At 45.0% G+C, this 13340-nt stretch overlaps 1 protein-coding gene across 1 annotated transcript in view; it reads left to right on the top strand.

Moving 5' to 3' along the window:
* si:ch73-206d17.1 (tyrosine-protein kinase STYK1) overlaps window positions 1–13340 on the top strand; it is an 83507-nt gene that overhangs the window by 36077 nt on the left and 34090 nt on the right. The window contains exons 5-6 of the mRNA XM_063033159.1: window positions 2499–2680; window positions 9235–9318. Of these exons, the coding sequence (XP_062889229.1) occupies window positions 2499–2680; window positions 9235–9318 (266 nt within the window). The remainder of the gene's footprint in view (window positions 1–2498; window positions 2681–9234; window positions 9319–13340) is intronic.

The following is a 13340-nucleotide window of genomic DNA, read 5'->3' as shown; positions in this document are numbered from 1 at the left end:
ACCTTCTAGCTACAAGTTCTACCTGCCCGATACCTTTAATCAAACTCAACCCTCGCACCAGTACCTCTACTGGAATGCGATAATCGACCCTGCTTACCACACATGCATGATTCACCGGTACATCCTCTAATTCACACCAAGTTACAATCTTATCTCGATCCATCTTCGCACCACTTAACGCGATGACTATACAGCTTTACCAAAAATCCAGATCCGGACAGTAGCCCCCACTTGTAACGTTCAGTTATTTTGGCTCGTATATGGGAAATCCTGCCCAGCACCTGCTTCAACACTCCCCTCAGGGTCAGTCGCAGCCCGAATCAATCACAAACATCAATCATCAGCCAGCACACCCAGTAAATTTTAACAAGTACACTTTATAGATATTACTAATTTCATGATATTAATATAAATTTGTTACAGAGAGGAAAGTAATGAAAAAAAAGGCGCCAACACTTATCAAAGTCCAAGTTCTTCGCGTGCTACCGTTGGAGCTCAATCGATTCCCAACGACCACCCGGATCCTGTCGATTCACTGCTCGGGACCACCTGAAGTGATCGACCAGAGCCTTTCCGCACATCCGCGGTCCTCCACGTCTCTCCTCCGTCCTCCCCGTCTCTCCTCCGTCCTCCCCGTCTCTCCTCCGACTCCCCGTCTCTCCTCCGACTCCCCGTCTCTCCTCCGACTCCCCGTCTCTCCGCCGTCCTCCCCGTCTCTCCTCTGACTCCCCACCAAAACCCTGTCCACCGTCCTCCCCGTCCCCCCTCCGACTCCCCGCCAAAAACCCCGTCCCCCCTCCGACTCCCCGTCTCTCCTCCAACTCCCCCCCCCCAAAAACCCCATCCACCGTCCTCCCCGTCCTCCCTCCGACTCCCCGCCAAAAACCTCGTCTCTCCTCCGTCCTCCCTGTCTCTCCTCCGACTCCCCGCCAAAACCCCGTCCACCATCCTCCCCATCCCCCCTCCGACTCCCCGCCAAACACCCCGTCCCCCCTCCGACTCCCCGTCTCTCCCTCCGACTCCCCACTAAAAACCCCGTCCACCGTCCTCCCCGTCTCTCTTCCGACTCCCCGCCAAAACCCCGTCCACCATCCTCCTCGTCTCTGCTCTGACTCCCCCCAACAACCCCGTCCACCGTTCTCCCCGTCTCTCCTCCAACTCCCCCCAAAAACCCCGTCCACCGTCCTCCCCGTCTCTCCTCCGACTCCCCGCCAAAACCCCGTCCACCATCCTCCCCGTCCCCCCTCCGACTCCCCCCCCAAAAACCCCGTCCACCGTCCTCCCTGTCTCTCCTCCGACTCCCCCCCAAAAACCCCGTCCACCGTCCTCCCTGTCTCTCCTCCGACTCCCCGTCTCCTTTGACTCCCCCCCAAATACCCTGCACGTCCGCCGTCCTACCTGTCTCTCCTCCGACTCCCCGTCTCTGCTCCAACTCCCAGCCAAAACCCCGTCCACAGTCATATGATACAGCACTGTATCCGAAAACAAAACGATACGTGACCACCCATTGGTTATTAGCACCCTGCTATCTCTAACAACCCAAGCAACTGTCTAGTTAGAGACTTTCTCAGCATTCCTCAGTATAACATAACAAAGAAGCCATTTTAGATTTAACAGAAAAAAAAGAGCCCGTACAGTAACGACTGACTAATTTCAGAGGCACGGTTGACCCATTGTTAGTTCCTCAGAGGTATGGTCCAGACATTTTCTAAAGCCTTGGTGAGCAGGTAGCTTGAGAGATATGGTAGAAACAATATCCCCAGTAGAATCCTCATACAGAGACACTGAGCTCAGTTGTCCCATGTGTCTGTGGGATCCCTTTAGTTCCACATTTTGGTTTTCTCTTCCTTGAATGGTTGGTGATGGAGATTAAATCTCTATCAGCCTGTCCTCAATCACTCAGCTGAGTTTTGTCAGTAGAGGGAGCTTTATCCACACTTAATCCACAGAATTTGTTTTCCTGGCTGCTTGGAGAAAGACAGTGGAGCAGTGTAAAATAATTAAACATTTTAGATGGCAGTGAATTTGACCCTTTCCCCATTGCATGAACAGGCTGTACATCTGTCCTAACTGGGTAGGAGTCCTGTGAAGCTTGAATCAGTCACGAAGCCTGATGAAGGTGAGTAGCAGGTGGGAGAATAGTGAATCTCCGTTTAAGCTGGATATCTCCTCTCGATCTCACCTGAAAGTCCACCGGCTCAGACAAGACCCTTCCAGTTGGGGTTATCTGGAAACTAGAGAAACCTGAAAAGCCGGGTATACTTAAATGTCTTTTAGTACTCCAGAGGCACCAGTCCTTAAATTGAGATTTGGAAAGGGCTCCTAACCCAGAAAATTTTACTTCTGACATGGGTAGATAAAGTGAGGACATGATGCTTATAAGGTCTTGGAATTCTGATTAAACTTTTCTACCAGAATTCTAAGTCTTTAAGGCCTTTGACAAAGGTTGTTCAGAGCTGTTTTCTAATGTGCACACTCTGTGCTTTTGATTGCCTCAGATAATGCAGGTGCAAACGAACTGAGTGACTTCCTGGAGCTGGTGAAGTTCCACACAAAGATCTGTCATCATGAGTGCATTGTGAAGCTGCTGGGATGTCAAACTGAGAGAATGCCCCTGTGCTTGTTCCTGGAGTTCATGAGTGGGGGCAATCTATTGCACACCTTGTGGAAACTTCGTGAGGTCTGTAAATAAATTATTTTGTCTTTGATTTTGGGAAGAAGCAAATTTTAAAGGTTCACTTATTGAATGTGTTTCACTTGTCGTGAGAGATCCATTACCATGTATTATTAGGTTGTACTCCAATTGTTGTATAATTCCCAAGAGGAAAGTCACTAAGATCCACCAGTATGAAATACCACTGCCAGAATAGCAGTAACACCACGGCCAGTGGAGCACTCGGTGGGATTTCTCAGGAGTCGATCAGGAGTGACTCCCCAATCTCCCAGCTCTAACATTGCTCACATCAAGTTTGTAGTGGATACTTTTCCATCACCGGATTGGTGCAGCTTCAGCAATGGAGTTCCTTCTGGATAAAACTGCACTCCGTTCACCACCTTACCCACCCCCTTCCTCAGTAAGTGAACAGTGGCTGAAGTCCACAGAACCTGCCACTGTGATTTGCTGCTGTTTCTTCAACAACAGCTCCCAAACCAACAGCTTCCTACCACTGGGCGTTTAAAAAAAGACACTGTGTCCCAGATACACTGTTGATGCTCCATCAGCACTGTCAAATATTGCAAGGCCAATATAGAGTGGATGTGGAGAGGATCTTTTCTATAGTGGGGGAGTCCAGCACCAGAAGGTCCAGCCTCAAAGTAGAAGTATGTTACTTTAGGACAGAAATTAATTGGAATTTCTTTAGCCAGAGGATGGTGAATCTGTGGAATTCATTCCATGGATGGGTGTGGAGACCAAATCACTGAGTATATTTAAAGTGGAGGTTGATAGAAGGAGAATGAGAGGAGACATGATAGAGGTGTACAAGATAATAAGAGGAATAGATAGAGTGGATAGCCAGTGCCTCTTCCCCAGGGCACCACTGCTCAATACAAGAGGACATGGCTTTAAGGTAAGGGGTGGGAAGTTCAAGGGGGATATTAGAGGAAGGTTTTTTACTCAGAGAGTGGTTGGTGCATGGAATGCACTGCCTGAGTCAGTGGTGGAGGCAGATACACTAGTGAAGTTTAAGAGACTACTAGACAGCTATATGGAGGAATCTAAGCTGGGGGCTTATATGGGAGGCAGGCTTTGAGGGTCGGCACAACATTGTGGGCCGAAGGGCCTGTACTGTGCTGTACTATTCTATGTTCTATGATAGGTTCTTGATTAGGCAGGGCATCCAAGGTTACAGGTGGAAGGCAGGAAAATGGGGATAAGAGCAACAATAAATCAGCAATGATAGAGTGACAGAGCAGACTCAATGGGCTGAATGGCCTTATTCTGCTCTTATATTTTATGGTCATATAGTTCCAATTGTCCATGCAAGCAGATGTTTACAATATGGGCAGTGAATTGCAAAGAAGAGATCCAAATCTTCTCATATTAATTTTCATAATTAATGAATAAATCAAATTGTGATAATCGCAAAAAGGTCATAAGACTTTGAGCAGTGCATTTGAATTGGCGAATCAGAGATCGGGAGAGAGAGGATAAGAGAGCTTCAGTGCTTCACAGGAGCTTCAGTATCTGAACAGTGGCCAGTCAGAGAACAGAGAACATTACTGAGTGCAACTTAAAGTTAAGCAGGGGCCAGCGGAACACGGTATGCAATGAATGACAAACGAGGGACAAATGGAGTAGCCGTTCTTGGAGTGCAGGTTTTGAGGTTTAGCTCTTTAAGGCTTCAGCGAGGAGGGGCTTAAGTGAGAGAAGGCAAGAAGCAGCAGGCAGTTTTTCTTTGTTTATTTATTGTTTTCTTCTTTGTAGTTGTACAGTTAGAGCTGTGGGGATGCCAGGCAGGACCCTGGAAAGCTCCTCTTGAGGGATGTGGGAAGGCAGAGAGACCTCCAGTGTCCCTGACGACCTGCAAGCAGTGCATCCGGCGGCAGCTTCTAACATGCAGCATTAAGCAGTTGGAGCTGGAACTGGATGAACTCCAGATCATTTGGGAAGCTGAGGGGCTGATGGACAGGAAAACAGGTATTACACACAAGGTGCAGGACACAGGAAACTGGGTGACAGGAAGGGGAAAGGGGTTAAACAACCAACGCAGACTAACCCTGTGGCCACTCCCCTCAACAACAGTTATAACGCTTGGATACTGTTGGGGAAAATTGACCGAGCAGAAGGAAGTCACAATGGTTGGGTCCCTGGCGCTGCATCTAGCTGTGTAGCTCAGAAGAGAAGGGGAGAGAAGAGGTGAGCTGTGGTGATGGGGGCTTCATTAGTTAAGGGAATGGAAAGGAGGTACTGTGGACAAGAATGAGATTCCTGGATGGGATGTTGTCTCCTGGGTTCCAGGGTTCAGGACATCTTGGAATGAATCCTCAGCCTTCTTAACTGGGATGGTGAGCAGCCTGAGGTCGTGATCCACTTTGGTACCAATGACACAAGGATGAGATTCAACAGGGTGAGTAGAGGGAGTTGGGTGCTAAGTTAAAGAACAGGACATCCAGAGTTTGCCTGACACTGGCCCCTTAGGCCTGAGTCGACGTAGTAGTAGTATATTTAGAGTTGTGATCTCAGGATTGCTACCCGACCCACGTACTAGTGAGGCCAGAAAAAGGAGCATCATACACGGCTAAGGAGTTGATGTAGGAGGAAGGGCTTCGGAATTTTGGATCATTTGGTTGTCTTCCAGGGAAGGTGGGAGCTGTGCAGAAGAGACGGGTTGCACCTAAACTGGAGGGTGACTAATATATTACTGGGAAGGTTTGCTGGTGCTGTGTGGGAGGCTTTAAATTAAAGTTTCAGGGGGATGAAAACCAGAGTGCCAGAACAGATAGAGTGATTGTAGACATGTTGTTAAGAATCATCCAAAGTTAGAAGCAAAAGGTCGAGCAAGGTGGGACTAATGTTCTGAGTTGTGTATATTGCAATGTAAGTATTGTAGGAAAGACAGATGAGCTCAGGACGTGGTTCAACACATGGAATTATGATATTGTAGACTTGCTTGCAGGAGGGGCAGGACTGGTAGCATAAACACTGGGGTTCTGTTGTTTAAGGTCAGCTGGAGTGGAGTGGGAGAGTTTAAAGAGGAAGGGGTGGTGTTACTAGTCGGGAAAATGTTACAGCAATGCTTAGTCAGGATAGACTGGAGAATTTGTCCAGTGAAACTTTATGGGTGGAACTGAGGAATAAAAAAAGGCATAATCACCTTAATAGGATTATATTATAGACCACCCAACAGTCCATGGGAGTTAGAGGAACAAATCTGTAGAGAGATCACAGACTGTTGCAAGAAGCATAAGGTTGTTATGGTTGTGATTTTAACTTTCCACGTATTGTCTGGGACTCCCACACTGTAAAAGGACTAAATGGGATAGAGTTTGTCAAATGTGTTCAGGAAAGTTTCAGACCATAGTTCAGTACATAAAAGTCCCAACGAGAGAGTGTGTAATATTTGATCTTCTCTTAGGGAATATGGCAGGACAGGTGGCAGAAGTTAATGAGGGGAGCGCTTTGCATCTAGTGATCACAATGCTATTAGTTTGAAGGTAATTATGGAAAAGGAGAGGTCCAGTCCACAGGTTGAGATTCTACATTGGAGAAAGGTTAACTTTGATGTTATCAGATGGTAAGTGTGGATTGGGACAGGCTGTTTTCTGACAAAGATGTACTTGGTAAGTGGAAGGCATTCAACAGTGAAATTTTGAGCATACAAAGCTTGTATGTGCCTGCCAGAATAAAAGGTAAAGATAAAAGGTTTAGGGAACCTCGGATTTAGATAGATATTGAGGCTCTGTTTTTTAAAACAGGTTGAGTTGAGAGTTAAAGGGCAAAAGTTTAGGGCTAACATGAGGGGGAACTTCTTTACTCAGAGAGTGGTAGCTGTGTGGAACGAGCTTCCAGCAGAAGTGGTTGAGGCAGGTTCGATGTTGTCGTTTAAAGTTAAACTGGACAGCTATATGGACAGGAAAGGATTGGTGGGTTATGGGCTGAGTGCAGGTCGGTGGGACTAGGTGAGAGTAAGAGTTCGGCATGGACTAGAAGGGCCGAGATGGCCTGTTTCAGTGCTGTAATTGTTATATGGTTATAGGTATAGGTTGGTAGGAACAAATGAGAATACTTGAGAATAAGAAATGTAAGGGAACACAAGGAAGAAATCAGGAGAGCTAAAAGAAGGCATGAGGTTGCTTTAGCAGACAAGGTGAAGGAGAATCCTAGGGGCTTCTACAGATGTGTTAAAAGCAAAAGGTTTGCTAGAGACAGAATTGGTCCTCTGGAAGATCAGAATGGTAATCGATATGTGGAGCCAAAAGAAATGGGGGAGACCTTGAATGGATGTTTTGCATCTGTATTTACTCAGGCAGGACACAGAGTCTATAGAAGTGAGGCAAAGTAGCAGAGACCCTGACAGATTAGAGGCGGCGATGTTTGCTGTCTTGAGGCAAGTCAGGGTGGACAACAGGTCCACAAAGTGTTCTTTGGACCCTGTGGGAGGCAAGTGCAGTAATCACAGGGGCTGTAGCAGAGATATTTAAATCATTATTAGCAACAGGTGAGGTACCCAAGGATTTGAGTCAGTTAATGTTGTTCCATTGTTTAAGAAAGGTTCTAAAAATAAACCAGGAAATTATAGACCAGTGACCGTGACATCAGTCGTGGGGAAGTTTTTGGAAGATATTCTAAGAAACCTGTTATGAGTATTTGGATAGACAAGGGCTGATTAGGGATAGTCAGCATGGCTTTATGCTTAGTAGTTCATAACTAACCAATCTTAGTCTTTCATGGCTGTTACCAGGAAACCCGATGAAGGCAAAGCACTGAATATTGTCTACATAGACTTGCGGGACCTCGTCAAGTGCCTTGCTCTTGGGAGGTTAGTCAGGAAGGTTCAGTTGCTTGGCATTCAAGATGAGGTATCAAATTGGAATAGACGTTGGCTTTGTGGGAGGAGCCAGAGAGTGGTAGTAGATGGTTGTCTCTCTGACTGGAGGCCTGTGACTAGTGGAGTGCCACAGTGATCATTGTTGTATATAATCTATATCAACAATCTGGATGATAATGTGGTTAACTGGATCAACAAATTTGTGAATACTGTACTCCAATATTGAGGGTGTAGCGAACAGCAAGGAAGGCTATCAAAGCTTACAGTGGGATCTGGTCCAGATGGAAAAATGGCAGATGGAGTTTAGTGCAGACCAATGTGAGGTGTTGCAATTTGGGAAGACCACCCATGGTAGGTCTTACACAGTGAGCAGTAGGGCACTAAGGAGTGTGGTAGAACAAAGTGATTTGGAAACACAGGTCCATAATTAATTGAAGATGGTGTCACAGGTAGATAGGCTTGTTAAGATAGCTTTTGGCACATTGGCCTTTGTGTATTGAATACAGGAGTTGGGCTGCTGAAGCTGTAGAAGGCCTAATTTGGTGTATTGTGTGCCATTTAGGACACCTATTACAGAAAAGATGTAAATAACATTGAAAGAGTACAGAGAAAATTTACAAGGATGCTGCTAGGACTGGAGACTTGAGTTGTAAGGAAAGATTAGATTGAGTAGATTAGAACTTTATTCCCTAGAACATTAAAGATTGAGAGGAGATTTGATAGAGGTATACAAAATTATGAGACGTATGGATAGCGTAAATGCAAGCAGGCTTTATTCACTGAGATTAGGTGGGACTACAACATGGGCTAAGGGTGAAAGGTGAAATGTTTTAAGAGCAACATGTGAGTGTGAGAATGTGGAACGAGCTGCCAACACAAGTGGTGGATGTGATTTCGATTTCAATGTTCGAGAGGTTTGGATAGGTACGTGGATGGGATGGGTTTGGAGGGCTATGGTGCAGGTGCAGGTCGATAGGACTAGGTAGTTTAAATGTTTCGTCAAGCACAGGATGGACTGAAGAACCCGTTTCTATCCTGCACTTTTCTATGACTATAATTCACTGACTGCATCCCAGCTAATGTCCAACATGGCTCATTGGATCCTGAAATGCCTGAATAATCTGAGCCATGAATTCACCTTAGAAACTGCTGATGGTATTCCCTGGCCATGCTGTCTCCAGCTATGACTGTGCATGATTTGTTAAGAGAGTTGAGAGCTGGACTGGACATCGTGGCAGAGTGAAGTAGCTACCCGAAGATCACAGATCCACCACCGATGAAATTGGCTTTGATTGAGGTTGGGGTTAGTGCATCGTTTTCCCATGTGACACTGAGATTTCCCATAGGTACCACTGACGGTTTGTTTACAGATCTTTGGGTTATATCAGCAGGAGTGATGGGAGTAAATATGCCTTCTCAATCCTATTTGTCAGAATGCTTTCCATTTGAATCCTGTGGTACGTTTCATCAGAATGGGAAGAATTGGCCACAGGAGTTTGAATAGGTCACAGACTACCCTTCAGTGATGGGCTGTTTACAGGGCACTAAGTAGGGCTGTCTTGTGTTGACTGAGAATGCTAGGATCCTACAATGGTCTGTAAAGTGATCCAGCACAAACTAGGAGATCTTGGTTTGTGCGGAAAGGCTCAGCAAAGTTTTAGAAGTTTGTGGTTTGAGCAGAATTTGTTTGGAGTATAATAGCTATTATTTTAAAATACTGTTTCCTTTCACCCCACAACTGCAGAGTGAAGCTCAAGATGGAGGAAGGGAATTTAACCTCACCAAACGAAGTGCTTATAGCATCGCAGAGCAAGTAGCATGTGGACTGGTAGGTTTAACTTGGCTTCTGACTGCATCACTTCTTCTGTGGATGGTTGCTGCTGAAACAAGCTAAAACTATGCTTAATGGAATATAGAAGAGTATGGTACAGGAACAGGCCATTTGGCCCACAATGTTGTGCCAAACCAGCAAAAAAGCAAATCAAAAACATGCAAACACTAATCCCACTTACTCACACCATGCCCATATCCCTCCACCCTCCTTACATCAATGTGCCTATGCAAACATCTCTTAAAAGCCTCTAATGCACTTGTCTCTACCACTAGACCAGGCAGCACATCCCTGGCATCCACAACTCTCTGAATAAACAAAACGTAACTCTCACATCCTCCTTGAACCTATCCCTCTCACTTTTAATGCATGCTGTCTGGTATTAGACATTACAACCCTGGGAAACAGAGATTCTCTTTTCACTCTATCGATGCCTCTCATAACCTTGTTAACCTCTGTCAGAACTCCTCTCAGCCTCCAATGCTCTAGAGTAAACAACTCAAGTTTATCCAGCCTCTTGTGATAACACCTGCCCTCTAAACGAGGCAGCATCCTGGTAAACCTCTTCTGCACTCTCTTCAAAGCCTCAACATCCATCCTATAGTGGGGCGACCAGAACAGTATGCAGTACTGTGGATGTGGTCTAACCAGAGTTTTACAAAGTTGGAACAATGTCAGTATGAATGATACCTGGACGGCTGGGTGTACTGAAGGGAATCCAACTTGTTAATTGGGAATTGTTAGATCATGTTGTAGTTTTGGTTTTATGGCTTGAGTCAGAATGTAGCCTAAGCTGTGACAAGGTTCGTTCATCTTAAGGATGCAATATACATTGCTTATTAGACCAGTACTTCTAATGCCTATAAAAAGTATTCACCCCCCATGGAAGTTTTCATGTTTATTTGGCTTTTTTAACACTGATTCCAAGAATCAGGTTTGGAAACAGCACCAAATGTTTATCATTGGTAGGCATTTTGCATCGAGTGCCCACGGTATCATAGGAGTTAGTGTAACACTATTACAGTGCCAGGGAGGCAGGTTCAGTTCCTGCTGCCGCCCGTAAGAGTCCATATTTTCTCCCCTTGACTGCATGGGTTTTGTCTGGGTCCGCTGGTTTCCTCCCACAGTCCACAGCTGTACTGCCCAGAGCTTTAATCGGTCACATGGGTGTAAATGGGTGACGCTGGCTTGTTGGACTGGAGTGGCCCGATACTGTGCTTTATTACTAAATAAGAAAATTAAAGAATCAACATAAGAATGAGGCAAGCACATGCTGCATCCATGGTATTCACCTGCAGGTTGAAGGTGTTTGCCCCCTCACAGTACCGGAGATTAGGGTCCCATTAGAACCTTAACTTGGCAATTCAGTGTTGACAGCCAAACATTGTTGAAGTTCTGTGTTTTAATCTCTTGAATATGATAGGGCAATAGTTGATGTGAGCTGATTGTTGGCTAGGCCCAACTCAGCTGCTTTTTAGATGGAAAAGGTTTAATCATAAACTTCCTGAATTAATGAATCCCAGAAGTTATCGGTAGTGGACCACACACACTTGCTCACTTAATGCCTGCAGAAGCAATTTGCGAAGAGAAGCCAGCTTCCATCAAGGCCAGGGCCACCACTGTGCGGTGAGGGGAAGTGCCAGGTATGATCAAAAGGCCATTGACCACCAGCTAAGCTGTGGTTCCACTTGTCAAAAAGCTGGAATTTTCTAATACTTGGAAGAATTTGAAAACTATTCAAGCCATTTTTCTAATAAAAAGAAAGTAAAATTTGAGAAGAAATAATCCTTGCAGCCGTGCAGCAATAAAATGAACGCCTTGTGCTGTGCCTAACTTTTGAGATTGTTCCCTAAGAGTGTCGGGGAATTACAGAGCTCGGTATTTCTTTGTTTGCAGTAACAGGGTGCAGTTGCCAAAGCTGCCACAAGTTGTCAGCACATCTGGGACTTCCTCATGGGCACAGAAATACCTGTTATTTTGAAGTGCTAGATTAATGAATCTGAGGCCAAGCCCTTTGGTTGGATACAGTTTTACAATACTTATACACAAAGTGGCTGACACTTCCCAGATCAGTCAAAGGCATCGTGCTCTCTTGCCATGTTTTAGAAAACGCCTTTTGCTCAGGAGATGATTCAACGGGTCATGGCTTCCTGTGTTAGCTGGTTTCTTGGTCTAAGGGTTGATTCATGAGTTCTCAGCAATACCTATCACTTCCAGTTTATAAGCATTTTACCAGGACTTGGTGGGTTTGAGTTTTAAGAAAGCCTGTGTTGGGTTTCTGTAATTTTCTGATTGTAAAGGTTTTTCTGGGGGTCAATAGTCATAGTCATACTTTATTGATCCTGGGGGAAATTTATGGTACAGTTGCACCATAAATAATTAAATAGTAATAAAACCATAAATAGTTAAATAGTAGTATGTAAATATGTAGATTATGCCAGGAAATAAGTCCATGACCAGCCTCACACATAAAAGTTGCTGGTGAACGCAGCAGGCCAGGCAGCATCTCTAGGAAGAGGTGCAGTCGACGTTTCAGGCCAAGACCCATGACCAGCCTATTGGCTCAGGGTGTCTGACCCTTCAAGGGAGGAGTTGTAAAGTTTGATGGCCACAGGCAGGAATGACTTCCTATGACGCTCTGTGTTGCATCTCGGTGGAATGAGTCTCTGGCTGAATGTACTCCTGTGCCCACACAGTACATTATGTAGTGGATGGGAGACATTGTCCAAGATGTCATGCAACTTAGACAGCATCCTCTTTTCAGACACCGCCATCAGAGAGTCCAGTTCCATCCCCACAACATCACTGGCCTTACGAATGAGTTTGTTGATTCTGTTGGTGTCTGCTACCCTCAGCCTGCTGCCCCAGCACACAACAGCAAACATGATCGCACTGGCCACCACAGACTTGTAGAACATCCTCAGCATTGTCAAGAATGGCAAGGAATTTTAATTCTTAACAATTGCTCATTTTAAAGTTTAAACAAAGATGCAGACATTTGAAACTAAGTGAAGAGCTGAGGTGCAAAGCAGAGATTCAGTGAAATGCAAAGGTGAGGAAGGCAGAGAAGAAATGGTGCCTCTGAAAAATTCATCACTTTCATAATCAAGCTGAGAAATTTCTTGAATAAGAATAAACCGGTCAATGGTTGCACAATTACATCGCATGGTAATGTGCCAATGAAAAGTGAGGAAGATGATATATTGTTTTGTAACGGCTGTACCACTTTCTGCCAGTGAGTGGGGATGAACTACCACATACTGTGAAAAATACATGAGTTTGTTTATTTAAAAAAAGTACAAATTATGATTAGACTATGACTTTAGTCTTACATTAATTCATCTAATATCCTATTTTTAAAGAAAAGTATAAAGAAGACAGTGGATTCCAACAGCTGGGACATTTTCCCTGAAGCGAGGGTGGCTGAGCGGTGACTTTAGGGGTGTATAAGATCATTGGGAAAGAAGTAAGGTGAATGGTGAGTGAAATTACTGGGCTTAGATTTAAGATGAGAAGAGAAAGATTTTAAAGGGACTGGAGGGGCAACTTCTTCCCACAGGGAGTGGTGGGTTAATGGATTGAGCTGGTTGAGAGGGTACAATGAGATATGATACAAACAGGGAAGTGGGGCTTGCTTGGATAGATAACTTTGTTAGCCTGGATGCAGTGGGCTGAAAGGCCTGTTTCTATGTTGTATAAATCTATGACGCTGAGGATGAGACTCAGTGACTGTGTTCACAAGGAAGCCTTGTTTAAATTTTAGTTTTGTTGCTTTCAAATGTAATTAGCTAAAGATACAATAAAATTTTAATACGTGTCAATTTGCAAATAATGAGGATAGAATTGTCTTTAGTGTTAGTGGGAAATCGGTGATAAGTTGTCATAGAATTGCAGTGACTGTACAGAAGTCCTTTGACCTACATAGTTCCTGGCAGAGCAATCTCATCAGTCTCATTCCTCTGCCCATTCCTCTGCCCTCTGGCCTTAGTCCTGCAATTACCATTTGCAATTACCACTCC

Source organism: Mobula hypostoma, chromosome 25, assembly GCF_963921235.1.
Source record: "Mobula hypostoma chromosome 25, sMobHyp1.1, whole genome shotgun sequence".
Lineage (NCBI taxonomy): Eukaryota > Metazoa > Chordata > Chondrichthyes > Myliobatiformes > Myliobatidae > Mobula > Mobula hypostoma.
The sequence above is the reverse complement of the archived record's forward strand: the minus strand, read 5'-3'. Positions and strand labels throughout refer to the sequence as shown.